The sequence below is a fragment of the Myxocyprinus asiaticus genome, chromosome 49 (assembly GCF_019703515.2).
Source record: "Myxocyprinus asiaticus isolate MX2 ecotype Aquarium Trade chromosome 49, UBuf_Myxa_2, whole genome shotgun sequence".
Taxonomy (NCBI): domain Eukaryota; kingdom Metazoa; phylum Chordata; class Actinopteri; order Cypriniformes; family Catostomidae; genus Myxocyprinus; species Myxocyprinus asiaticus.
The window spans coordinates 8,007,611-8,035,503 of NC_059392.1; the positions used below are offsets into that span (position 1 = coordinate 8,007,611).

At 36.7% G+C, this 27,893-nt stretch overlaps 1 protein-coding gene across 2 annotated transcripts; it reads left to right on the forward strand.

Moving 5' to 3' along the window:
- On the forward strand, positions 1 to 27,875 carry LOC127437929 (lipoprotein lipase-like). Of its 2 annotated transcripts, XM_051693098.1 has the most exons (11): positions 1 to 121; positions 2,657 to 2,773; positions 21,464 to 21,651; positions 21,929 to 22,108; positions 22,314 to 22,425; positions 22,809 to 23,042; positions 23,319 to 23,561; positions 24,305 to 24,425; positions 24,931 to 25,110; positions 26,064 to 26,171; positions 26,311 to 27,875. In XM_051693098.1, exons 2-11 carry the CDS (start codon positions 2,761 to 2,763, stop codon positions 26,360 to 26,362), a joined length of 1,431 nt encoding a protein of 476 aa, XP_051549058.1. In that variant the 5' UTR covers positions 1 to 121; positions 2,657 to 2,760; the 3' UTR covers positions 26,363 to 27,875. The 2 variants fall into 2 exon arrangements, with proteins under 2 accessions (XP_051549058.1, XP_051549057.1); XM_051693097.1 differs by lacking the exons at positions 1 to 121; positions 2,657 to 2,773 and adding an exon at positions 18,723 to 19,322.
- Positions 27,876 to 27,893: the final 18 nt, after the last annotated feature.

Consider the following 27,893-nt stretch of genomic DNA (forward strand, 5'->3'; position numbering starts at 1 on the left):
GTCATGTAGTTGGTGTACCTTGTCGTCTTGCAGGACGCAAACAGATACACTTGACTTAGGCAGGAACAAACCTCAGTACTCAAGGGGGCGATTGAGTTACCTAAAATGGATGTGTTATCAGGTAAGTTGCTAAATATATTGACTTTATCTTCCTTGCCCAGCAATATTTTCTTCAAACTGTTGTTCCTCCATAACAGTAGTTGGCTTGAAAGAGAAAACTCCCTTTAGAAGCAGACAATAATGTACGCTACAGCTCCCTTTGTGGCAACTTTGAGAATGTAACGTGTACTTGCATTGTGTAATTAATTGTGGTGTGACACATTTTGGAACGCAACTATGCACAAAATCAAGCTTGCATAGCTAGAAGCGTCTGCGTTCATGTACATGCATAGAGTATGTTTCAACCTTAACATTCAGCCTAACATGTTCTTTTGAGTTCCACGAAAGAAAGAAAGTCATACAAGTTTGGACAATCATGAGGTTGAGTAACTGTGATGACAGAATTTTTAGGTGAACTATCCCTTTAATGTCCCAATCACAAAACCACAAGTTTAGCATGAAGGTGGTAAAACTGTGAGACATGTTTGGCATGTACGTCAGACTGTGTGTTTTATGACCTACTCGTCTGTCAAACTGATGACTCACTCTCCACAACACCTGAACGATCATTCTGACAGCAGTGTACAAAACACACCTGCGCTGCAGACAAACAGATTCCCTGATGTCTAGTGCATGTCATCAATACATATGACGTCATGGCGCACCCTTAAGCAAAACACAGATGTTTGGCACCTGTATGCCCAATCAAATGTGCCCCTTCTTTGTTACCAACTCTTGTGCAGTGGTGTAAGGAAAAGATGTAATGCGCTTTGCCGTTTGTTCAAGATTATTTGTGACTCACGCCTCAAAGGAAGTATATGGAAGTGGGTTGCAATGTTCCTTGTGGAAGTACAGACAAGTACTGTACAAATCAAAGTGTACTCTGTAAAACTGGCCAATGGGCCAATTAAACAGGTTACACTGTCTTGCTAAAATTTCATAAAGTAAAGTTCGGTTCAATTCAAGTTAAGCTCTACTGACAGCATTTGTGGAATAATGTTGATTACCGCAGGAAATTATTTTAACTCATCCCTCAACTTTAAAAAAAATGAAAAACGGTTACATATAATGGTTAAGTCTTGTGGTTACACTTTCAAAACTCTTTATACTTTAAAGTTTATTTTGTTACCCTGTTTATTTCCATTATTTCAAAATTATATTCTGTGGTAATCAACATTATGCCACAATTCTTGTAGACATTAATGGAACATACGTGCCATATCTCAATAAAATTACGTGCTGTGGCGAAATTTTTGCTAAATTATATTACGCGGTTTATTTCACATATCGCAGCAGTTCCGAGGTGAAATGTCCACCGTGTGGCGCTAAAAGCTGAGTAAAATTTTCTCTCAAACTCATGATGTTTTTAAGGTTAATGCTCTATCGAGTTTTAAAGGTGCACTCAGTAACTTTTGTCTTTGTGTCATCTTGCACTGACATCTAGCGGCTTGGATGCAGCATCGAAAATCAATAGTTTTCAGTTTCAAGTGTCATTGTAGAAATTTAGTATTCACAGTCAGTCACGAATACTGTAATCAATGAGTGAAAGTGTGAAATATTAGGATGGTTACTGAGATTAAGCGAGTAGTATACGGCTGGTCATGTGATTCTAAAATGGCCGCCCCCATGTGTGGACCCTCTCCATGTAGAATAAAACAGCTTTTATAAGGTTACTGATATAACTGGAGTCTTCATTGTAATGTGAGAGCTCATGATTTCCTACGTATATTGCAAAATTACAATTCATGTCTTTAGTTAAACTGAGAAAAATTACTGAGTGCACCTTTAAATCAACAAAACCGATCTCCCTACCTTAAACCTAAACCTAACTGATGGTGTCATAACAGAAAATGTGACATGAAAAACGCAATTTCTAAAGCTACCACATCATTTTGTGGTGCTTCTATTAAACTTTCGCCGAATGTGTCGACTCGCGTGCTGATCAGTTGAGCAGTTGAGTTTGAACAAGCTTGTAAATGTAGTTGGTTATGTAATGCAAACGTTAAAATGTATCCCCTTACAAGTCATGCACTACAGTAAAAGTGTTAGATATTATAAGACAGCATTGTGTGAGGAACAGCGCAAAAAGTGTCTTTGAACATATAATCGGCTGTTTTCCTTGTGATTTGTGTGAAAGGAAATACAAGTCATTGTTTTAGCACCTCTAGTGTTCATTTGACCACAAAATGGCTACGATATGTTCAACAAGCCATGTAAAAATCAATTAAGCATAAATGTTGGTATAGTAACGTGTTTCTGTGAGACAAGGTCTGAACGTACATATGATATCAGAGATGTGTATGGTACCTAGCTTGTGATCTATTCTTAAGTATGGTGTCAAAATACACTCCAAAGGAAGTAAACCACACTAAACACAAAGGACAAATATTTTGATTGTCTCTTTTCATTGGACTCACTTCATTGTGAGTAGAAGTATGTGCATATAGGCTGAACACCAAAACACACACATATCCCCTCAACTATGTGGACACATTCATCTTAAAAGTGAGCACATACTGCAGCTAAGTGCTGAATGATCTGTTCTGTGGTCTTGCAGCTGGAGATAAGGGAAGTTGGTGAGTAATTGTGAGTGAGGCTGAAAGAGAACCAGAGGCAGAACAGAAGAGGCCCCTCCTACAGGAAACCATAGCTCAACTCAGCATGACCTTTTATGGTAAAAATTTCCACAAATCACTGCCTGGCTGTCTTGGGAATAGGTTATAAGATAAAACTGGATTTAAAGGAACAAGAGCGCAGAAAGCACAGCCAAAATGCTTGCTTTTTACAGTAGCATATAAACGGATAAACTGAAAAACCCACAAAGTAAAGGTTCTGACATTGTGATCTTTAAAAGTGTTAATTCTCGACAGGACAAGTAGCAGGTAATGTGTTAACATCAAAACAATCACAGCTACACATCTGTTTTGTAGAGTGGTTATCCATCCCATTATTTAAACAATTTGAATTAATTTCTTTTAAAACATAATTAATTGCTTTTATTTAACAGTTTAATCTTACTTTAAGAATTTAACCATTAGGGTGCCGCCCAAGGGCGTAGATTTGGCTTGAACACTGGAATCTATGCCCCTGGTGCCAACAGAAAAACCTGCAGGCATGCTAGTTAGCATTAGCAAAACACTTTAGCTTGTTCAGCTGCAGATCAGCTTGAAACTGTGTTTTGTTTAGTAGTCTGTACTCTGTCAGTCTATAAATTTTTTTGAGTTTTTTTTTTATCTACAGTTATGCAAACATTGACGTTTGATTTTATCTACAGTTTCAGTGCCACTCACAAGAACTGAAACGCCACCTTGTGCCATATAGAAAGCCATTGTAGACAGATGACTTCTGGATTGAAAATAAGCAACTTCTTGAATCATTATTTGAGACAGACTGCCAAAGGTTAACATAATTTCTTTTTTTACACAAATTAGAAAATATTTCCAACTTGCAACCATTGAATCCTTTATTGTCCGATAAAGCTGTTTTACATACTGTTTTTTATATATACACTACCGGTCAAAAGTTTTGAAACACTTGACTGAAATGTTTCACATGATCTTAAAAATCTTTTGATCTGAAGGTGTATGCTTAAATGTTTGAAATTTGTTTTGTAGATAAAAATATAATTGTGCCACCATATTCATTTATTTCATTATAAAACTAAAATTTAATTTTAAAAAAGGTTTTTGAAATTGATGACTTGGACCAAATAATAAAGAAAAGCAGCCAATAAGTGCCCAACATAGATGGGAGCTCCTTCAATACTGTTTAAAAAGCATCCCAGGGTGATACCTCAAGAAGTTGGTTGAGAAAATGTCAAGAGTACATGTCTGCAAATTCTAGGCAAAGGGTGAGTACTTTGAAGATGCTAAAATATAACACAGTTTTGATTTATTTTGGATTTTGTTTAGTCACAACATAATTCCCATAGTTCCATTTATGTTATTCCATAGTTTTAATGACTTTACTATTATTCTAAAATGTGAAGAAAAAAAATTATAATAAAGAATAAGTGTTTCATATATATATATATATATATATATATATGTATAGGCAGTACTCTGTATACTGCTGCTCATTCAGTTGCCAGTAAGTTAGTATTCCAATGCAAACATTTTACAACAATTGCATTTCCATTATCTACTCTTCAGATTTTTCAAGCCCAGTGCCACCATCTTGTGGTCATCTTTTTGGCTGTGTACAATGTTTTGTTTCTAGATTAAGTGGAGTTGAAAACTTAAAATTAAGAATTAAAAAGTTTTGGCAAACCATTGTGGCAAACATGCTGCTTATTTGCCTCTTGATATTTTAACATGCAAATAAGCTTTGCGCCAAGTTGTTTATTGTTGCCACAGTTTTGTAATTGAAGTGTTTACCAGTAGTGGCACATCGTCCATTATTCCCAAAGGTTTAATTTCTTTGGTTGCTGCATAATTTATTGCCATTTTGTTGCATATATATATATATAGGCAATTGGGCTAATCAGCCGAGGAGAGGGATAAATGCGGTGGAACGCGGCAGTTCGAGAGAGAGAGCCACATGCAGCTGCCATGTGTGTGTTTATGTTGTGTGTCTTATATATATATATATATATATATATATATATATATATATATATATATATATATATATATATATACATACATACAGTACTGTGCAAAAGTTTTAGGCACTTGTGAAAACTGTTGCATAGTGTGGATGTCTTCAAAAATAATGCCATAAATAGTTTTCATATATTAATTAACGTCATACAAGGTGCAGTAAACATAAAAAAACTAAATCAATATTTGGTGTGGCCACTTTTGCCTTCAAAACAGCACCAATTTTCATAGGTACACCTGGACACAGTTTTTCTTGGTTGTTGGCAGATAGGATGCTCCAAGAATCTTGGGGAATTCACCACAGTTCTTCTATCTATTTAAGCTGTCTCCATTTCTTCCATCTCTTCATTTAATCCCAGACTAACTCGATGTTCAGTGGGGGGGGGGGGGGGCTCTGTTGTGGTCATGCCATCTGTTGCAGGGTTCCCTGTTCTTCTTTTCTGTTTTATTATATTTGCAAAAGGAATGTTTGGGAGTTTAAAATGTATATTTCCTATTGACACACTAAAGCTGAAGATATGAATAACCATCTTAAGACAAATGTGTGACGAGGAGAAGGGTGGGGCCGGGCCGTGACTACGCACGCCCGGCCCCCAATTGGGCTAATCAGCCGAGGAGAGGGATAAATGCGGTGGAACGCGGCAGTTCGAGAGAGAGAGCCACATGCAGCTGCCATGTGTGTGTTTATGTTGTGTGTCTTTTTGTTTAAGTTCTTATTAAATATTATTTTGAATGTTCAGCCGGTTCCCGCCTCCTCCTTTCCCAACCTTAACCTTGTTACAAAATGTTTTTATGAAACATCTTATCTGTCTTATTCTGCACAGTATTGTGTATATATATATATATATATATATATATATATATATATATATATATATATACAGTGCTGCTCGAAAGTTTGTGAACCCTACAGAGATGGTCAGTATTTTTGTAAAAAAAATACTAAAATAACCTTATTAAATATTAATCTATACCCCAATTCATAATACTGACACTCCAAATAATGGACTCAAACAAAAGAAAATGATATATTGTCATTGTTTATTTAACAAAAGTGGTTGATTTAACAAAAACTCATGGGTGCAAAAATATGTGAACCCCTTCAGTTAATAGGGTATTGCACCTCCTATCGCAGCAATAACCTCAACCAAACGGTTTCTGTAGTGACTAATCAGTCACTCACATCTGCTTTGGGGGATTTTTGCCCACTCCTCCTTACAGAACGCAGCCAGTCGAGTGAGGCTGGATGGGCGTCTGACATGAACTGCCCACTTCAGGTCCCGCCACAGCATTTCAATTGGATTCAGGTCCGGACTTTGACTGGGCCAGTCCAAAACATGAATCTTATTCTTCCTCAGCCATCCTTTGGTTGTTTTTCTGGAATGTTTCGGATCATTATCATGTTGCATGATCCATTTTCGGCCAAGTTTTAACTTCACAACTGACGGCTTGAGGTTATGTTCCAGGATTTTACAATATTCCTCAGAATTCATGATTCTCTGGACTATGTGGAGTTGTCCAGGTCTCGAGGATGAAAAGCAGGCCCAGATCTTAATGTTCCCACCACCATGCTTCACTGTTGGGAGAAGGTTCTTATGGTGGTATGCAGTGTTGACTTTTCGCCAAACGTGGCGGTTTTGGTTATGACCAAACAGTTCAATTTTGGACTCATCTGTCCACAGAATGGACTTCCAGAAAGCTTCAGGTTTCTCCAGGTACTCTTTGGCAAAGTTGAGATGGACAGCTTTGTTCTTTTTTGAGAGCAGAGGCTTCTTCCTAGCAACCCTCCCATGAAAGCCATGTTCATGGAGTTTTCTTTTTATTGTGGAAGCATGCACATGTGCCCCAGATGCAGCAAGAGAGGTCTGCAAATCCCTAAATGTTATGTTTGGATTGGATTTTACCTGAATTATCACTTTTCTTGCGGATATTTTAGAAGGTCATCCACTTCTAGGCAGAGTTGCAGTAATTTTCAGTGCTCTCCATTTGTAGATGATCTGCCTCACGGTGGACCGATGGAGCTCAAATTTATTTGAGATGAATTTATAGCTTTCCCCAGACAAATGTGCTGTCACTACCCTTTTCCTAGGGTCCTCTGAGATTTATTTTCCTCTTGGCATGATTGACCTGTATGGGTTCACTTTGGTAAGACTAAACTGACCTGGTTTTATCTCTGTTTCAATCAGTGCTGCCCAGTTTCTTCCCTAAAGATCTCTCATTTCATTGGTTAATTTAGCCACCAATTTTGTCCCACCTAATTGTATTTACCTGCTCATTTTAAGCAATGCAGCTCAGGGTTCACTAACTTTTGCACCTACAAAACTTTACATAAAAAATATGTTTAATTTAGTCTTTTGACTACACAATTGATTTCCTCAATAAAAGTAAATGGAATTGATAAACATACACATGTTATTTCATATAAAAAATACTGGTTCTGATTAACTAAAGAAATAATGGTAAAAAAAATAGAAAATTCCAACATGCTCAAGAGGTTCGACAAACTTTCGAGCAGCACTGTATATTGCAATTGTGGTACTGACAGTTATAAAAGGAGTTAAAGTAAAATAAATGCACTTTTACTTTTCTCAGACCAGATTCTATCTGTTGGTGACTTTAACCTAGTAACCGCGTCTAAAGGCTGACAACTTTTTAAAATGAACAGCAGGGGGAGCCATGACTTTAACAATAATGTCAAAAAGCCTGCTGTTGTTGCCCCTCTTAAACAGGTGAACTCTCAGATTAGAAAAATAAATGATCTTGATAAACCAGAGGAATGGATGTTGATGTGCATAATTTTGTGATGTAAATTTGTTCTCCTATCCCAGTTTAATAGGCAGATGCAACTATAAGTAAGCCATTCGTAGATCGATTTTTACCAAAAATTGGAAAACATTGTGCCACATTCGCAACTGTATGAGTTTGGGGTGGCACTACCAGTTTGTCTACCAATGGAAGACAGGTGGAGTGTTTAGGAAAGTTATTTTTTGCAATTCCATATGGTACCACAAATGGTGCAGAAATTAGAAACCTCAACTTTGTAAAAAAAATAAATAAATATACATACATACATATATATATATATATATATATCCAAACAACTTATGTATGAATCAATAAGTAATGGAATTATAAAATAAGTCTTGCCAATTTTAACGTACCACCAACCCTGAAAGCGAAACCACTTTTGAAATCCTGCTCTTGAGACGTTATTGAACTTTGAATCCTGCTCTTGAGTCTTCTAGTTGCTCCTCTGAAAACAACAAGAGGCCCCTTTATCTTGGCACACATTTAAACAAAAACATCAAGAGTTTTTAATCTTCTGTTCTCATTGAAGGCATAGTTACTATCGGTCAGGGGACTGGGCTTAAACATTAGATGCATGCCTTGACTTAAAGGGACGTGATACATAATGTCTTTCATACTCACTTGGCATCAATCACTCAGTCTCTACACTTAATGAAAACCAGATTATGATGGACTACACCCCACCCCCCTGCAGTTTATGGTGGTGGACGTACGCACTGTGCAACAACAGAGAGCAGCTAATCTAGGACGCCACTATCTAGGTCCCTCTTCAGGGGAGCAATGCTATGAAAACACACAAAGCTGTGAAAACATCCTTATTGTGTTTCTGCAGAATTTGTTCTTGGAAATGTGCACTGCTAAGAGACGTATATTTTAAGATTATGGGAATAATGGAGAAACCCAAGTTTCCGCCCCCAACAGACTTCAATTTTAAAATGGGCAATGTACCAATAAAATCACAAAAAACTTGGCCTGCTCTAATCAGAAGTATTGTGAAAGTAAAGAGGGAGAGGTTGAGCCGAGGTCTTCAATGTGATGCTGGTAGGGAGTGAGGACTTGTGAAATGCAGTTTGCAGTAGTCTGTGGTGAGGCACCCGCTGGGTGAACACTTCGCTAGTTTGCAATGCAATTGAGTTCTACAGTATGTAAAGTTTTGTGGTAAATCCAAAAAGACAAATACTTCGATAACACAGTGCAACTGACATCTTCTCCTGAGTCATTACCTAGATACATTGGTAAACAGATGCCGCGAGTACTGATGACACAGTTGCATTGCGGTTCTAACCAAATAATAGGATGTGAAAAGAGACCTGTGGTGGCAGGGGGAGGTGATAAAAAACTAACTCAGTTTCGGACCAAGCAATCGAGCCAAGTCTGAAAGCACCTTAGAGAATCGGGTGCTGAGACTACGCAGACAGCACGCAGTGCAAATAAAACGTGTGATCATTGTGCTAAATTAATTCTTACACCCTGTCTACAACGGAAGTGAGCGGCCCGTCATGTCCGAAGCAATAGAACCCATTGTAATCAATGATGCTGTCTACACTGGAAATGTCATTTATGACAGTAAACGGGTGTCCCGTACCATTTTACACTGCACGTTTAGAACATTCGTGTCAATGTGTCAAGTGTAGACAGCCTCGAGCCGTTGCGTCAACTGACGTGCATGGTGTAGACAGGGTGTTGGTGAATAACCCAAATTTTCTGATGGCAGTAGGTTTCTTTGGTATAATTATAATTTTATTTACCACACATATACAGTGAAATTCTTTTTTTTCACATATCCCAGCCAAGCTGGGGTCAGAGTGCAGGGTCAGCCATGTTACAGTGCCCCTGGAGCAGATAGTGTCAAGGGCCTTGCTCAAGGGCCCAACAGTGGCATCTTGGCAGTGCTGGGGCTTGAACCCCCACCCTTCTGATTAGTAACCCAGAGCCATAACTGCTGAGCCACCACTGCCCCTGCTGGTATGTATTATGTTGCACAGTGAACTTCTTTTGCAAACACATTCAAACAGATGGCATCTCCTATCATACATATTGCATCGGTTCCTATGTGTTTACCTTCCCCTGTGGCATGACTGGAAGCATGTTGTGCCAGCCTTGTGGGAGACCTGGGTTCATATCCCACATTGAAACTAGCAAGTATTTGTGTTTGGATAAACAGTTTGCATTTTTTTTCCCTTAGACATACAATTTTTACTCCACTGATGGTTAGGTTTAGGTTTGGGGTTTGGGTTTGGGGGATACAGTTTATAAAATATGCATTCCTCTTCTCTGTATTACATCCTGTACAGCTGGAAACAACTCGCTTCACTAGTTTTTGGCACCCCTCTCTGGACATTTCACCCGGAAAATAGACCTTATTCACAGGGAATGAAAACGAGGCTGTGAAGGATAAACTTACGGTATCTTCAATGACATGCTCTGTGTAAAGCTATCAAAAAGCTCCAATATCACATTTAATTTTCCAGAACTCATGTCGTCTGGAGTTTTTTGTCCACTGAAATTTCTTGGAAAGGTACACTGCTGTTCAAAAGTTTTGGGTCACATGTTTCTCATGATCTTAAAAATCTTTTGATCTGAAGGCATATTCTTAAATGCTTCAAATTAGTTTTGTAGACAAAAATATAATTGTGCCAACATATTAATTTATTTAATTACAAAACTAAAATGTTATTTTATAAAAAAAAAAGTTTTTGAAATGGATGGCTTTGACCGAATAATAAAGAAAAGCAGCCAATAAGAGCCAGGCATAGATGGGAACTCCTTCAATACTGTTTAAAAAGCATCCCAGGGTGATTCCTCAAGAAGTTGGTTGAGAAAATGCCAAAAGTACATTTGTGCATATTCTAGGTAAAGGGTGACTACTTTGAAGATGCTAAAATAAATTTTGGATTTTTATAGTCACAATATAATTCCCAGTTCCATTTCTGTTATTACATAATTTAGATGACTTTACTATTATTCTAAAATGTGAAAAAAATAAAGAATAAGTAAGTGACCCTAAACTTTTGACCGGTAGTGTATTTTTTCAATATTTCATCAGCAGGATGATCCAAAAACATTTTCAACAACTGTATAACCCATTGAAGAGACTGTACGTCTGACCTTACAGCATCGTTGTCACAGCGCTGCTGTGAATAAGGTCTATGGAGCTCATTCGTGCCCATACACCCAACAACACTTACTGTTTTGGCCACTGGGGGGCAGTGCTTCGATTTTTGGTAAGCACAAACCGATTTTAGCTAAAGAAAAGTCAACCTACTGTTACCGATTTCACTGTGAGATCAGCCTGAACTGCCTGCCAATAAAGGTTTGCGCCAACAGCAAATTACAGGGTCCTTGCCCTGATTGCTATACAATCTTTGCATTGATGTCACAATTACAGCTACAGTAATTCAAAATTACAGAAAAAAGCCATGCGACATACACAACCCAGCAATGGCAAAACACGCATGTGGTATAAAGCTTGTCTTTACATCATGTACCATACACAATGAACATGTGGCATAACAGATGTGGCATATGGAACAGAGGTCTCTATCCTCTGGTGGGAAAGAGGTGGGGGTACAGCAAGAGTATCACTGACAAAGAACATAATTCAAAGACCCCTACTGACAGCCGTGTTATTCCATATGAAGGAGTGCTATGATGCATTCTGTGCTACATGACCTGATGTGGTGAAGGCATATGCTGTCGATGTTGATTTCAGAACAGTTTTGTCCTGAATCTGAACATGGATATATATGCATATATGCAGTATACACACATATACAGTATACTGTATATATGCCGATACATACTGTACACTGGGAACTAAGTCTGAGACCACTAATGCAAATGCTTCTATTTTGCTTTTTTCCCCCGAATTTTTTATATTACAAATTATATGGTCTGCAAAGCAATTTAAGTGAAAAGTTGAGTTGAAATATTAAATGAGCTGAACCTGATGCAAACCTTCAAGCTACTATGTAAAATCATGCATTTGATGCTAAAATGGTCTTGCAAAGTCAGCATTAATAAGTCACAGAGTTGATTTATGTCAGAAAGGGGTTGAAAGTCAACTGTAGGTATCTTTTGGTCTGACTGTGCTTTTAGTATCCCCCTAAAAAAATGGTGTGCAAAGGGAAACACATGGGTGTCCCTCATCAGGGGCCAGCTGTCTAGAAAAGATTAAACACTTCTCCCACAGTTCTCAGAAAGCAAAATGCTCTCAAAGTCGGCCAGCTGTTGCTCATGATGGCACCCGACAGTTCTGACTTTTTCCCCTTAACAAACCCAATAGATAAAGACTGTAACCACAAAAATATTATGTGCCTGCTTTCTAATCCGTTGCATTTGCTGAGCTTCACCAGTCGCTGTTTCACAGCCCATAGTTGAATGCAAGCAAAACAATGAGGCTTATCTTTTGCTGAAGAGAAAACCCTCGACAGCACGTGACATGTTCTGCTGTAAGGCTTATTTGCTCTGTAAAAAATGTCTAAATCCCTGCTGAACAAGTTTAGTACATTAGGTGTGGGAGTGAGGTTTACTTAAAAAACACATAGGAAACGATTTTCAAGTAAAGGATACACAGAATTCTTGGTGGCTTTAATTTTAACTTCTCAAGTAGAGTTTACTTTCTAATACTCTGTTTCAAGGAAATTTTACTCACTTTTTGTTTGTACATTTTACTCAAGCAATGTAGCACTGAATTAACCCATGCTTTTAAAAGTGTACTGGCATTTCAATGCTTTATTTAACATACTTAATCATGCACATGACACATGGAAGCCTTCCACAAGGAAGCTTAATGCATGCTTTGTAGTCTATTAGACAATATCGCCTTGCTTTAATGGCAATAGAAACAAGAACCAGAGCTGTGCGTGCAGAGCTGAAAACTTGGTGCATAAAACATTATGACGGTAACAATCAACCAGTGGCGATTTCTCAGGGCCAGCAAAGCCTTCTCTGCTGGCCTAACATGTCAAATAAATAAATATTTTTCATCCTTTCATTCTCAATCACCTTTTTGCCTATGTATTTTTAATCGCTTTCCACTCTTAATTAATCTACAAACAAATAGAGAAAATGAAAAGTTTATCCAGTCAGAATTTATTCCTTGATGCTTACAAGCAAAGTGTGATAGCCGTTTCACAAATTGCATGCCAGAAGCAGCACGTGAGATTGAGCTCCACCCCGTCAGGCCTTCAGAATCCCTCAACAATGCAAATGAATGAGCAACTAAAGTCAGATTGTCAGATTCATCAGCCAATCAGACTGATTTATTTGTTCTTGGAGGGTGTGATCTTTAGAATATGTCCCAGTCCAGGCCTTCTAGCTGGCCTTGAGTGACGCAATCATGCTTTAAGTGATGTACGTAATTTGAAAGCGAAGAGCGTGAGATCTTGCTGACGAGTCGGCTGTCATCACTGCTGCTATGCCATTGAGAAAGAGATCCTTATGGATTTAAAAACAAAAGATGTTTTGCATGAACGTGTGATTGCTTAATTTATTAATCATGAAAGGAGGACTGGTTTTCACTTCAAGTAAATTGGTAAGTGTTTTTTGCATTGTTATAGCAACATCAGGAGTTTTCTAAGTGTAAATTAGGCTGCTTGAGCATTCAGTGTTGGATCAAGTTTTGAAAAGTAGTGCTGCGTTCCATTCAACTCGGAAAGTTGGATTTTACAACTTTCTACTAGGAAAAGTGCAATGGAATGCATCTTGAAGTCAGAATTACAAATTGTAGGCTCGTGCAGAAATTCTCATTCTTGCCGAGATGCAGGGGCATGATGTCACATAAACATGTCGACACTCAGGGAGATATACAAAGTAAGTGCTAAACATTCACTTTATTAAGTAATATCGATAAATGAGTTTGTTTCCACATTAAAGCTTGTTTAACAAACGCCTGCAGAAACAGGTGTATAAAACATGATAAATTATAATCTCTTTTGGTAATCGTTTTAAGTTCTGGCATTCGTGCGTGGACAAGTTTTTAAAATGTCAATTGGTATTACTAGTTAGCTATGACATAATGTATGATGCCCAAAGGCATAGGGTGTCTTATTCATTGTGAAACTGTGTTTTCTTAATGGCATGAATCACACTGAAGGCCTAGACTTAAAATGCACGGCCCGCCACTGCAAACAACAGATAATTTCTTTGACCATGAACAGGTCATTTTGAGTAGAAAATTAACTTTAGACTTCACAATACTAGAAATTAGCAAACTTAACAACAAAATCAACAATAAAATTGGTGTAAATCAACTTGCTAACAGTGAAACTATGCAAAATTAATTATTTATTCAAGCCCTGTGCATGCTGGTAACACCAGCTTTAAATAAGTAAAATTTACTTATTTTATTTACCTGTGAAATTTACTCAAATTAGAAAATAAATATGACAAGGTTTTCTCCTGTAGGATTTATACATGATGACGCATTGTATATAAGTAAATAATATTTATTTATAAGCTAGAGCATTCATTTGAGTACAAATGTAGAATTTACTTAATATTTTCAAGTTCACACCTAAACTAACTTATTCAATGAAGAAAGTACTTAATCTATTCTGCTTTATTTTCTTCACCACAAAATAATATTTTTCAGTGCATGAGCAAAAATTAAGCTCTCTGATTCATTGACGATCTTCATCCTACGTCACAATTAGTCAAAATTTGACATTTAACATTGATATTTGTCAGAATTGCAACACTTCCAATGAGTGATGTGAATGTTAACACAATTAAACATTCTATAAAAATAGAATAACTATGAAACCTCTTACAACACTTCCTTGATTTTGAGAAGTGAAACTTTTGATTATTTTATCACATCCTCTTACTATAATCCAGTTATTAAGACCAGGTTTTCAGAGTACGGTTAATGGGCCCCAATCCTGTAGAAAAACGGTGTTATAGTACAGTGTATGTCCACTAATTAACAGTAACTGACAACTAATTTAAAATTACTCAATTTTTTCAGTAGCACGACAGTCGCTCATTGTTTTAAAAACAGTAGAGTGGATTTTCCAGTAACAAGCTACTTTATCCAATGAGTAGCCGTGTAACACGACAAAATGCTACATCGCTATTTTTGACGTGTTGTATTGCATACGCAGTTTAGAACAGCAGAGCAAACTTAAGTAATAATCAAATGTGCTTTCCTAAAATGTGAACTCTCTCATATAAAGGAGATATCAAATGATCTACAGTCATATGTGCACAAGAACTCAAATTAATCTTATGAACCGACTGATTCAGCATCCGAAAGAACAGATATATATTAACTACATAATATTTAGTTAAATGCTTACATTACACATTGAAATAGCTTCAATGTAGTTAGCTAGTAGCTTGTAGCTACCTTTCAGAAAGGTAGCTAGACTGTAGTTGAAGGCGGCCTACTGTATGTTATGAGCATCTTGCAGCTTGCCCATTTATAGTTTCAAAGTAGTTTCATCAACATTGGCATTACAGTATTGGAGCGAGCTTACCAGAGATTGCAATTGAGGGTTTAAAGGCAGACAGAGTTACAACATCCACAGCTGAAAACAGTATTATATCTATGCCCATCGGGACCTAACTCTGCAATCTGAATGTTTCAACATGGAGTGAGCTGGATGCCACAATTGCAGCTCAGGAGACGCATGCATTGTGCTTAATAAAAAATACATTGCTTCTTTTTAGACAAAAAGATGAAAGCTTTCGAAGTTTAATGAGTCACAGCCTTGACCAGATGGGTTTTATTTAGAGCTCTTGCAAATATTTGGAATCATTGTGAACATGTTTCTTTGAACTGTTTATGATAAACTGTGTGTAAACAGAGTTTTTATTGCAAATCTGTACATCTAAAATGCTGCTTACTGTCAGAGTTGCTTTTGGATAAAACTTTGTTATCTGGTAATCTCAGGTTACACTCACAGGTCACAAAACAGCTATTTGTAAATGAGTAGTTGACATGAAATACTTTTGGGAAAATGGCATTCCCTTATACATTCATATAAAGAGTTTAACCTAAAAACTGCTGATTAAAAAAGTGTAATAATCCATGGACATGTTACACTTCAATCATCCAAATGCAAACTATAGCATTGTATTAATATAGGCAATATTTGTAATATTTGTATGCATTTTTAATGCATTTATATCTTTTTTTTTTTTTTTTTTTGTCTTACAAGACAACGCTTCATGGTGCAAAATATTCAGGTTATTATTATTATTATTATTATTATTTATATGGCACTTCTAAACGTTATCATGCATTTATTTCAGTTTAATTTAGTTTGTTAGTTTTTTTATCTTATTTTTTCTTAAAAGACCATGTTGCATGATGAAAAATATTCTGTGTATAATTTTTTAGCATTTATTATTCACTTATAAATGCCATATAACATGTTTTTTTAACCAACCATATATGTACAAACTATTGCATTGATGCTATAATGATGCTATATTTGCAGTACACTTTATGCTGTATATGCATCTATATACAAAAACTATAGTTTTCTATTTACAAAAAATGGTAGCAGTATTGCATTGCTATAGATGGTGATGCATCTATAGCAATGAAAAAATACTGTTAGCAATAAAAGGTATATTTACACATATAAAGACATATATATTTAAAAAATATATACATATTTGTGGAGGCAGGCTTGCATTGGGAATTTTTCATTTTCAACAAAGTAATATTCTTACTACTAGCTATGTTGTTTATACTGATGGAAATTTTTGATGGAACCTACGTCTCATTCCCATTCTTTCTTTTAATCAGCATTACCAGAGCCCAACAAACTGTTCACAAAACACAGTCTCGATGTTGATTACTATGACTATATGACTAAATTGTAACCATTAGTAAATGGTAGTTAGGTGTAGTCTGCCTTGGAATTTCTGGGTTGGGTCATTTAGGTTCACGTAAGCTTTCCAAACACATTCATTCAAGACAAAATACTATTTGTGACATAATAGTAGTTGATGAGAAACAAATATATTAGTGTGTTTGAAGAAGGACCAAACTCTTCTTGTCTATGGGAATGTGCAGTTGTCAACACATTGCAATGGTTCTCCAGAAATCGACACCTCAGGAACTAGGTCATCTCATTTTAAAGAGCTACAAAGTTCACGTTTGTATGAGGTTATGAAGTTAGTGTTCAAAGTTGCAATTATAAACCTGTTTACAGAATGTCTGCTGAATATTACATGCTCCAAAAATCATCCACACTAACATGAAACTTACAGTATGCAGTTCAGCTTGAACAACTATTTGAATCAGCATTTGCCTTTTGTCTTTTTACACCAATTTTAAACTGTAAATGTTAAAATGCAAACATAGCAACCTTGCATTTCTGAGCTATTGTATTATTCGTGTTGTAATGACTTTATGCATTCAAACATGTGTTTTGTATAAAGCTCTACTTTGTGCCAAAGCAATTGCATCCATGCAATAGTTTCTTCTTTGTTGCTTTGTAAGCTGGTTTACTTGTATATAAAGTGTATATTCATGTTCAGAGAGAATATAAATGTTTATCCTTTCTGAGAGAGTGCGTGTAAGGGTGTGTATATTAGAAAACAGCACGTGCACATGTTTTTAGCATTTCCCTTTATCGTTAACCGAAAATGCAGTGCTAAAAGAGAAGCACTGTACATTTATTTATTTATCATGAAATATTAATGATTTGCTGCTAGGAATGGGTGCATTTTAAATAATATACTTTCAATAGTTCACATTAAAATATTGATCATTATTGCTTTTTAAACTAGTGAACTTATTATTTATTTAGTAGGAAAATTAATGCATCATTAAAAATATGATCTTGTATCAGCAGATAGTTGTGTAGGAATGAGACCATATCTTAACATGAGCAGATGATGTTCTGTGTATTTTAAATGAATGATAAACAGCAACAAAAGGCTCAATATTTAAAGTTTAAACGTATTAAAATGATGGCAAACAAATATAATGTTAAATGGCTATAATTACCCATTTTATCCCTAGAAAAATATGTGTCTCAATTGAAAATGCGACATCACTTTTCTTTTCTAAAAATGTAAAAAGGCTTGGCCATCTGGCCAATGAGAGGCAGGGTGACCAAACACACCCATTGACCGTCTCCCTGAATGGAAATCAGACTGATATCTGTGACCCTCTTCCACATGCGGCCAAGAGCAGGCTGTGATTTGCACACATTGTGAACACATTGTGTTGTTGGTTTTTAAGTTGGCAAATAGCATCATGACCAAGAAATAAACAGGTAGAGTGGGTGGCATTCTGTGTGAACAAAATGAGCAATATTTTCATTTAGAGTAAGATTTTAATTTCAAGAATATCAAAATCCAAAAAAGGAGGTAGATCATTTTCCTATTTGGCTCCAAAACTATGGAATAGTCTCCCTAACACTGTTCAGGACGCAGACACACTCACTCAGTTTAAGTCTAGACTAAAGACTCATCTATTTAGCCAGGCTTACACCTAATTTATCCATCAACTCACATTTAGGCTGCTTTAGTTAGGTCTGCCGGAACCAGAAACATCCATCATGATCTATAACTCTGCATAAAATTGAATGGCATCTACGCTAATATTATTCTATTTATTTCCATGATTCATATCCTGATGTTACCAGAGCCTGCCAGATCTCCACTGCTACATGTCACTGAGAGATGATGACAAACTACACCCGGTGCTAGCCAGACATCACTTCAGTTTTTTTTACTTCAGAGGATGAACTGATGCCAACTCCAACTGTAAGACATCAGATACTTCATATGCCACTGCCTGAACCTTGGACCTCTTGAAATGGAATACATAGACTATCATTTAATTGCCAACAAAAGCCTTCATCAGCCAACTAACAAAGGACAGTGCAGGGGGGTTGTTGGTGTAGAAAGACTAACTAGAAACACTAACTAAATAGTGCCCAAGACAAGAAATGACCAAAATGGCAATTGCAAGTGGGGTGGCCAATGGGGTGGCCAGGCTTCAGTCAATGGTGGCAACGGCCACCACTGGCCACCCCCTAGCTCCGCCCCTGTTAGTGATACAACAGTGTGGGCGGTGTTATCAGTTGGCAGGAATGATGTTGTGTAGGTTGAGGCTGTGGTTTAGAAACAGGAATGAAGTAGGAAGCTGGTAAACCAGATCTGAAATGTGGGAATGAATATAGAGGCGTTATCTACCATTTTGAAGAGCACAAATGTGAAAAAATGTTGACTTTTTTTTTTTTTTTTTTTACAAATATGTACAAAAAAAGACATGGAAAAACAAGGGATTTTAAAAAAAACATGGTATGTAAAAAATACAAATAAAGGAAAGAAGGATAAAAGTAAGACAACAAAAATAAAAAACCTTGAAAAATCGATTTACGCAGTTGTGGGTGCACAGGGGCCCCATTACTTCAATAACTTGCAATGGTGAGTGATGAGTCAGTGTGGGGGTTCCTGGTCTTTTATTGGTCACATCAGGTCTTACTCCACCCCTCTCGACCAATAGAATGTGAGTGATTTGCATGAGGTCCCAAACTGAGGATAAAGACACGCTTGGAGCGGCAACTGATTTAAACTTTGAGAGAAGCTCTGGACACCGATATCTAAAAGTAAAGCTTCTATACCTCCAACTGGAATATAAACCTGCTGCTAAACTGTGAATTACTGGATCACAACTGCTTCAACATTAGATTTAATCTTCTAATTACAGCCGTAAATAATTTAACTAAAGTAACATGGGAAAAGTGGGCAATTTTGGTTTTATAACTTGGATATGTTTTGCGTCCATTTCCGCTGGTTTGGCGATAACGATTGAGCCGACAACTGATTCGACCACTTTTAGTAAGTATAAACACATTTATTTTATAAAATTGGAGAATGCTGCTTAAAGTATTTTAAAAAGTTTTAAAATTTCACTTTTCAGATGCTTACACGCCAATATTTAGACCAGGCAGTCGTAAAAATATTATTTTACATAAATAACGGAATGCGCACTTATTAGACTAGTCAAAGTGTAGTGCGACAGATCAAGAGTTAACTGCATGCGTCAACAGGTAAATAACAGGAGGCCATAACTTTATCATGCATGAGTGAATAGGGAATGGGAGTCTATTACTTTTTAATGCATTTATGTTGTCTTTTTATTTTGTTATTTTAGTCTTAAAAGACATGGTTAAAAATCGATTCTGTAAAACACTAATGTTCTTGCGTGCTTCTATCATTTTATTATTCAAATCACACTTAAAAACTATTTATTGAAGTTTATTTATTTAGTCTTAAAAGACAATGTTGCATGGTAAAAAAAAAAAAAAAATGCATTTACTGTATTCAAGTTTTATTTATTTTGTTATGTATTTATCTTATTTATGCTTATACAATGTTGCATGTTGAAACATTTTCAGATTCTGTAAAACTTAAAATTTTGTATAATTGTTTTATATATATTCTATTATTATAAATGCCATATCAGTGCATGAGTAAATAGATATATGGGAGTATAAATTCTTTAATGCATTTATATCAGTTTTTTTATTTTTATTTTGTTATTTTAGTCTTAAAAGTCTTGGTAAAAAAAAAAAAAAAAATGAGATTCTGTAAAACACTTTTTTTTTCTGTCATTTTATTATTACATTTACACTAATAAACTTTTATTTAAGTTTGATTTATTTATTTAGCTATTTTATTTATCTTCTTTAGTGTTAAAAGATAATGTTGGATGGTATATATATATATATACATACAGTACTGTGCAAAAGTTTTAGGCACTTTTGAAAAATGTCTATAGTGAGGATGTCTTCAAAAATAATAACATAAATAGTTTTCATTTATCACTTAATGTCACACAAAGTCCAGTAAACATAAAAAAGCGAATATCAATATTCGGTATGACCATCTTTGCCTTTAAAACAGCACCAATTCTCCTAGGTACACCTGGACACAGTTTTTCTTGGTTGTTGGCAGATTGGATGTTCCAAGCTTCTTGGAGAATTCACCACAGTTCTTCTAATTGTTTCAATTGCTTCTGTCTCTTTATGTAATCTCAGACTGACATTATGTTCAGTGGGGGCTCTGTGGGGGCCATGACATCTGTTGCAGGGCTCCCTGTTCTTCTATTCTAATCTTTTCTATTTGCAAAAGGAATGTTTGGGAGTCTAACATTTATATTTCCTATTGACACACTAAAGCTGAAGATATAAATAACCATCTTAAGACAAATGCTTTTGTGAAACATCTTATGTGCCTAAGACTTTTGCACAGTACTGTATATATTTAGATTCTGTAATTTAAAAAAAAATAAAAAATTTCATTGATCATTTATTCATATGACACTTATAAACTTTATCATGCATGCATTTATTCAAGTTTTATTTATTTGGTTATGTATTGTGTGTTTTTTTAGTCTTTTGCATGTTGAAACATTTTCAGATTCTGTAAAACTTAAAATTTCTTGTATAATATTTTTATTTATCTTTTATTTGTATAAATGCCATATAAACTGTTAGAAGTGTCTTTTATGGTCAGTTTGTTTTGTTTTAATAGTGATTTATGCTGTTACATCAATGTTTACATTTCAGATTATGTCATACAACTCTTTGTAAGCATACAATCTGTAAACATATCCTATAAAACTTATAAATATCTCAAAAACTAGGCAAATTTCTTGACTTTTACTGATATGGCAAAGTAGTGCAGATCAGACCGTCAATAAGGCTTTAACTGAATTTTGTTGGCATTTATCCTTTATTTTTTACATACAAGCACTGGGAAAGGATCCAAACTTTTTGGAACTAATTCCTTAGATTCACAATAAGCGAAAAGCATGAGCACATGAAAGATAAGCTTCTTTAAAACTTTAATAATTAAAATATTTATAAGCAGCTTACAAGTAAAAGCATTTAATGTAAGCAGCATTTATTCTATGGCAAGTGTTGTAAATTGTTATTGTTGGCTGGTTAGCTCATTGTTGATGTGTTATTGGACAGGTAATATCATGGACAATGCAACAGAATGGATGATGGACTTCACTGACATTGAATCCAAGTTCTCCTTTAGAACCATAGATGAACCGGAGGATGATCTGTGTTATATAGTTCCTGGTCAACCACAAACTATCAAAGAGTGCAACTTTAATACAGAGACTAAGACTTTCATAGTTATTCATGGATGGACAGTAAGTGCATATACCCCATGTGTTATTCTAAAACAGCTACTAAAACATCAACTCACCCTGGTCTTTTGAAGTAAATGAACGTTTAAAGGGATAATTAACCCAAAAATGAAAATTCTCTCATCATTTACCCACATCCCCCTCACTCTACGTTGATTCTACAGTATTTTCTATTTTTATTGTTCATAATCTCACAAAACATTTTTGCATGACAGTCATTAAAGAGCGTTGATGAATATGTATAGCAGTTCAAACCATGACGCAAGTGCTTTCATCTCAGGTCACTGGTATGTTTGAGAGCTGGGTTCCTAAGCTGGTAACAGCACTGTATGAACGAGAGCCAACAGCCAATGTCATTGTGGTGGATTGGCTGTCCCGTGCACAGCAACACTACCCTACGTCAGCTTCCTACACCAAGCTAGTGGGCAGAGATTTGGCCAAGTTCGTCAACTGGTTACAGGTATGTTAAGCACGCACAGAGCTGGTTAGTGTTACATCAGAATGGCAATCGTTGACATTGTAGAGCACCTGTTGAAGATAAATAACTGATATTGTAGTTATACTTTTCTGAACTGCATGAATATATGATTTTATGGCTTATTTCTTGAAAATACTGTCTCCTTGCAAAACACTGAAAATTCTTGTGTTTTTGTTTTTTCCTCTAGGCCGAGCTTGACTATGCTTGGGAGAAGTTGCATTTGCTGGGCTACAGCCTTGGCGCTCATGTCGCAGGAATTGCTGGTCTTCTTACTAAAAATAAGGTTAACAGAATCACAGGTAATTAGAAGTTGGGTCTTTGGAGCCAATCACACTTAACATGTTTTTACATCCATGTGCACTATTTTTCGATTGTTTTTGTACAGTATGTAAACATGCACTAGATGGATGTCTTTGACCGTTACGGCAAGTTTTCAGCAACTTAAAAAGAACTTCAACTTTTAAAAACGCATCTCGAGACACTTGTGTTCTGTTATATTTGATGCGCAAGAATAAAAATGTTTTCTCCATTTTCATTGTTTTCAGTGCTTTGCTATGTAAACATGCACTAGACAGACGTCTAGCCATTTTTCGTTTTTTTTTCAGCGTCCTTCTAATCAAATCTTAGGCATGCAAAGACCACACTGACAAACTAAATAGTAATGTCTTGGTTGTCCCATCAGGGTTGGATCCTGCTGGTCCTAGCTTCGAGTATGCTGATGCCCAGAGCACTCTTTCCCCTGACGATGCCCTTTTTGTGGACGTTCTTCACACCAACACTCGGGGCTCTCCGGATCGCAGCATTGGGATTCAAAGGCCAGTTGGCCATGTGGACATATACCCCAATGGTGGGACCTTCCAGCCTGGATGTGACCTTCAGAACACTGTGATGATGGTGGCCACTACTGGTTTAAGAAGTGAGATAACATTGTTGCCCTCAAAGATGTTTTTAAATTTCAAAATCACTTAAACCCCTAAAATCTGCCTAAGCTGTTCTAACTGGTCTCCCAGCCTGGCTAAGCTGAACAGTGCCCCAAACCCCTCTAAAACCATGAAAACAGACCAGCTTGGCCAGGCTAGGAGACCAGCTAACCATCTTAGAAGGGAACCCAGGCAATACAATGCTGACTACTGAATACTGTATGCTAAATATTGGAATATTACCTTTAACCTTTTTTCCTGGCTCTCCACAGACATGGATCAGATTGTGAAGTGCTCCCACGAGCGCTCCGTCCACCTGTTCATTGACTCGCTAGTAAACATGGAGCAGCAAAGCTTGGCTTACCGCTGCAGCTCCAAAGACAGCTTCAACAAGGGCATGTGCCTCAGCTGTCGCAAGAACCGTTGCAACAAGGTGGGCTACAGCATCAACAAAATTCGCTCTCGCAGGAGCAGCAAGATGTATCTGAAAACCAGAGACATGATGCCCTTTAAAGGTGAGGAGCACCAAGGTTTACTTTGGGTTGAAATGTGGTATTCAAATAAGCAGACAGTCAGATTTGTGTCTATGTACCATATTGGTCTACTGGAAGCATAGTAGAGCATGATAATCTCTGTCGAAGTGTTGCCCGGGACAGATAGGGGAAAAATTATGTTGACGATTTGTTTTGAAACTGAACACCATTGCACATGATTGCTAGTGCAAATCAAAAAGTCATTACCCTTACTTAATTGAATTTGAGAAAGTTTTCACAAGCTGTGTGTTTAATTTTGTTTATTCAGATTAAGTTATTTTCATTGAGCCTACATAATTTAGTTAAATTAGGTCAAATCAATGTACTATAGTCAAACTCAATTTAATAACATTTAATTTTATTAATTTTCTTATGATGGTCCAACATAATTTATTCATTAATATTAGTATTTGCCAGGTGAGCAAGTGTAAGGACAGTGAAACTGTTGCACTGACAATTTGATAGCAACTAAAGCACAAGCGCCAGTCTTCACCACAATGGTAACCCCCAAAACTTCAGCCTAATAGACACTCTTTTTAAATTTGTACCAATGAAGGGATGAAGGCATAGTCTACTGCATGATAATAGCTTCCTTCCTCTAAAATTACACCAAGAATGTGCCTTAACAGATGTCTAGAGAGGTGTAACCAAGTCAGGATTACTGAGAGCCGGTTGAGTGTTTACATTGTCCAAAATACTTTCTAAATATAACCATCTTCCCACAGTTTTCCATTACCAAGTGAAGGTCCACTTCTTCAGCAAGACAAAATTGAGCTACACTGACCAGCCAATGAAGATCTCATTATATGGAATCCACGGTGAGAAGGAGAACATCCCCTATGTTATGTAAGTTTTAGCATTATTTGATGGTATGTCAAGACTTTGGGTTCTGAATTAACTAGAAATGCTTCTGAATTAAGACTAAAGCAGTTTTGTGGTGTTATACCAGGACAATTTCAGAGAGGCTTTCACGGTGCCCAACAAAGCCAAAATGCAGTAACAAGAAAAATAGCTTTTAAAGGTTTTTTTCAATTGTCCAGCCATTTTTATTGTTAATTATAAAATAATCTCACTCTGTTTTCTCTGAATCTGAGCATAGTTGAGCCATATCAATTAAAGAGATACGATTTCTAAATAAATTTTGAGTAAATGTGTTGTTACTCCATTTGCACAGTATGGTTTTATGACCTTAATTACAAAAATAGGTCAGTCTTTAAGTATGTACAACTAAACAGAAGAACAACATACAACATTTTGGCAGCACGCTGCCTGAGATTGGACTCTGCCCTGTGCTAAACTTGCTGTTATGTTCTGTCCAAATGGTAATAATGGCTTTTGCTTGATTCTACAGGCCTGCTTTGAACACAAACTCTACAGTATCCTTCCTGTTGACCACAGATGTGGACATTGGAGAACTTCTGATGGTTAAGATTCTCTGGGAGAAAGATACATTCATCAGCTGGCCCTGGTGGAACCCTGATACCTTCCACATCCGCAAACTACGTGTCAAGTCAGGAGAGACACAATCAAAGTGAGCATAAAAACATTTAAGGTTAAACTTGAATCATGAATTTAATCTGAAAATTTTAATTATCCTTGATGCTAAATTTTAAATTTAAATAAGGTATTTTTAATTCAGGGTGAATTAAAAGTGAAATGCGTAATTTCTGTACCCCTAGCGAAACCAAACGGAATTGCAAAAATAATGAGCACGCATTTACCAACTTATCCAATGTGCCCAAGTGTTGGGCGCATGCCTGTTTACATGTTGACGTCAAAAGCAGAGAATAATCGAATTATTTCAAATCTCACATAACCACAGTTTTCTTACATTCTCACGTTTTTTTTTCTTTTCTCCCCTTTGGAAATTTGGAATGCCCAATTCCCAATGCACTCGAAGTCCTTGTGGTGGCGTAGTGACTCAATCTGGGTGGTGGAGGACACATTTCAGTTGCCTCTGCGTCTGAGACCGTCAATCCGCACATCTCATCACGTGGCTTGTTTAGCTCGTTACCGCGGAGACATAGTGCATGTGGAGGCTTCACGCCATCCACCGCAGCATCCACGCACAACTCACCACACGCCCCACCGAGAGCGAACCACATTATAGCGATCATGAGGAGGTTACCCCATGTGACTCTACCCTCCCTAGCAACCAGGCCAATTTGGTTGCTTAGGAGACCTGGCTGGAGTCACTCAGCACACCCTGGGATTTGAACTCGCGAACTCCAGGGGTGGTAGTCAGCGTCTTTACTCACTGAGCTACCCAGGCCCCACATTCTCATATTTAACTACACGCCATTGGTTGAGCCGATGTTATGTCGAGCTCAGTCGATCACTCAAACATATGAACCACATTTCTGTTTGTTGCCACTAGTGGTGCAAAAATTACAGTCTTCAACTTCAATGTTGAAGCTAAGCTTATTCGCAAAGCTCAAATTATCCTTGAGTCTATATTCAAACTTAAGGTCTTTTTTGATACAGAGTCATCTTCAGTGCCAAGGACGGTGAATTTTCCTACCTTGTGCGTGGAGGTGAGGCCGCAGTCTTCGTGAAAGACAAAGAAGCCCAGTCAAGCCGCAAGAACCAGAGGTAATTTCCACATCCACTTTTCTCCTCATCTATTTACAAAACTCCATACAAATGACCTTCCCTTTGAGCTACTATGTGCTTGTTTTATTTGTTGTGGTGGATTTAGTTTGACTAAACCCTCTGCACTTTACTCTGACAGATTGCACAAGCTGAAGATGCACGGAAGTTCATTCAAACAAAACACAGAATAAAGACGCACTTCCAAATCCACCTCTGCTGGAAACCTCTACGCAATCTGCTGGGAACTGGAATGGTAGAGACTGTATGTTCTGACTTACTGAAGAATAACCTTCACCTGACCCAAATCCTGAAACACATCCTGCAAGAAACAACTATCTTGAACATGTACTGCTGTGCAGTTTTAAAACACAAAATCACTTTGGACATTGCAAAGTTTTTCATTCAAGTTCTAATGACATGTCACAGGTCATTCGCTTCGAGACAATTGCTGGCTAGACAATCTTTACTGAAGTAGTTGAATATATGAAAATTAAATCTCATGTGTCTATGCAATACACATATGCAAGAATGCTGCAACACAGTGTTTGTTCCAGTCTGTCTGCTTTGGTTAAACAAAAGTGAAATGTGTTAAAATACAGCAGGTGTGCAGAAAGGAAAGTGAGGTACTTACCTGCACTTAACTAACAGGGTTTTGCTAGTTGTCTACCAAAGAGAAAATCAATATGTTTATATGCACAGTAATAATTGAGCTACAGAAGGTTTTTGCATTGTCAAGCTGTCCAAGTATGCATGACACAATGCGTAATCGAATATTTGACCGTTGCGCATCATTTCTGTCTTCCAAATTATGCGCACAAGGCCAAGGCTTATTGTGGTCCTAATTGTGGTCCATTTACATATATACACATGCTGTTATTGTATGTTACATACTTAAAGTGTTAAGTTTAAACTGTTTTAGTCTGACTGAAATCAAACTTTTAAAGTGCATGTAAACATACTTAATGTTCCAGGATAGCACACATACATTTCCGAGATGTCTGTTTAAGATATTTACATCTGGAAAGCATCACAATCTAATTAACATCTAATAACATCTACAATCTAATAAACATCTTTAAAAGATCAGATTTACAAACATTCTCAATCATAAACATCTCAAATACATCTGCTGAATGTCTTATTGACATCCGAGTCATACTTATTGACATACATCTTATGTCACTCGAAACAGGTCTAAAGTTAGCTTGGTTTAGCTCTCTGTTAACAGTATTACTCTTGAAATTCCACTTCGAGACTGAACCGCTATGTTATGTAGCCATTTGTTTTGGTTGCACTGTGAAGTAATTTTCTTAACCAAAGTGATCTGCTAGCTATGCTAATCCTCTTTGCCTCAGTTCCCAAAGCAACCATTCAGATTTGCCTTTGCTACAGACGAAAGTCAGTCTGGCAAATCTGTTGTCTCAAATTGCCTACAGTTTTCCGATTGGATAGCCTTCACCATTAGGTGTCACCAAAAATGGGACCAAATTCACTCTCTGCTGAATCAAGATGCAATGATTACTGTAAATATTTGTAATTGTCATTATATATACACATATATACAGCTTTTCAAATGTCTACCTTCCTTTTGTTTCTTGGGTTATTGTGTCTGGCACAGGTCACTTTAAAGGCTTTGCTCCCTTTGATCATTCAATTTTGTTTGGCTAAACCAGCAAAAGTCATTAAACAGTTTTGTCTCTTTTTCCCACTGTTTTGTCTCTC

Bases quoted from the DNA above. Each gene is read 5' to 3' on its own strand.
- LOC127437929 (XM_051693097.1), top strand. From the start codon at position 19,217: ATGGGAAAAGTGGGCAATTTTGGTTTTATAACTTGGATATGTTTTGCG. The intron at 23,562-24,304 runs GTGAGGAGCACC...ATCTTCCCACAG, and splicing joins AGACATGATGCCCTTTAAAG to TTTTCCATTACCAAGTGAAG. The intron at 26,172-26,310 runs GTAATTTCCACA...TTACTCTGACAG, and splicing joins TCAAGCCGCAAGAACCAGAG to ATTGCACAAGCTGAAGATGC.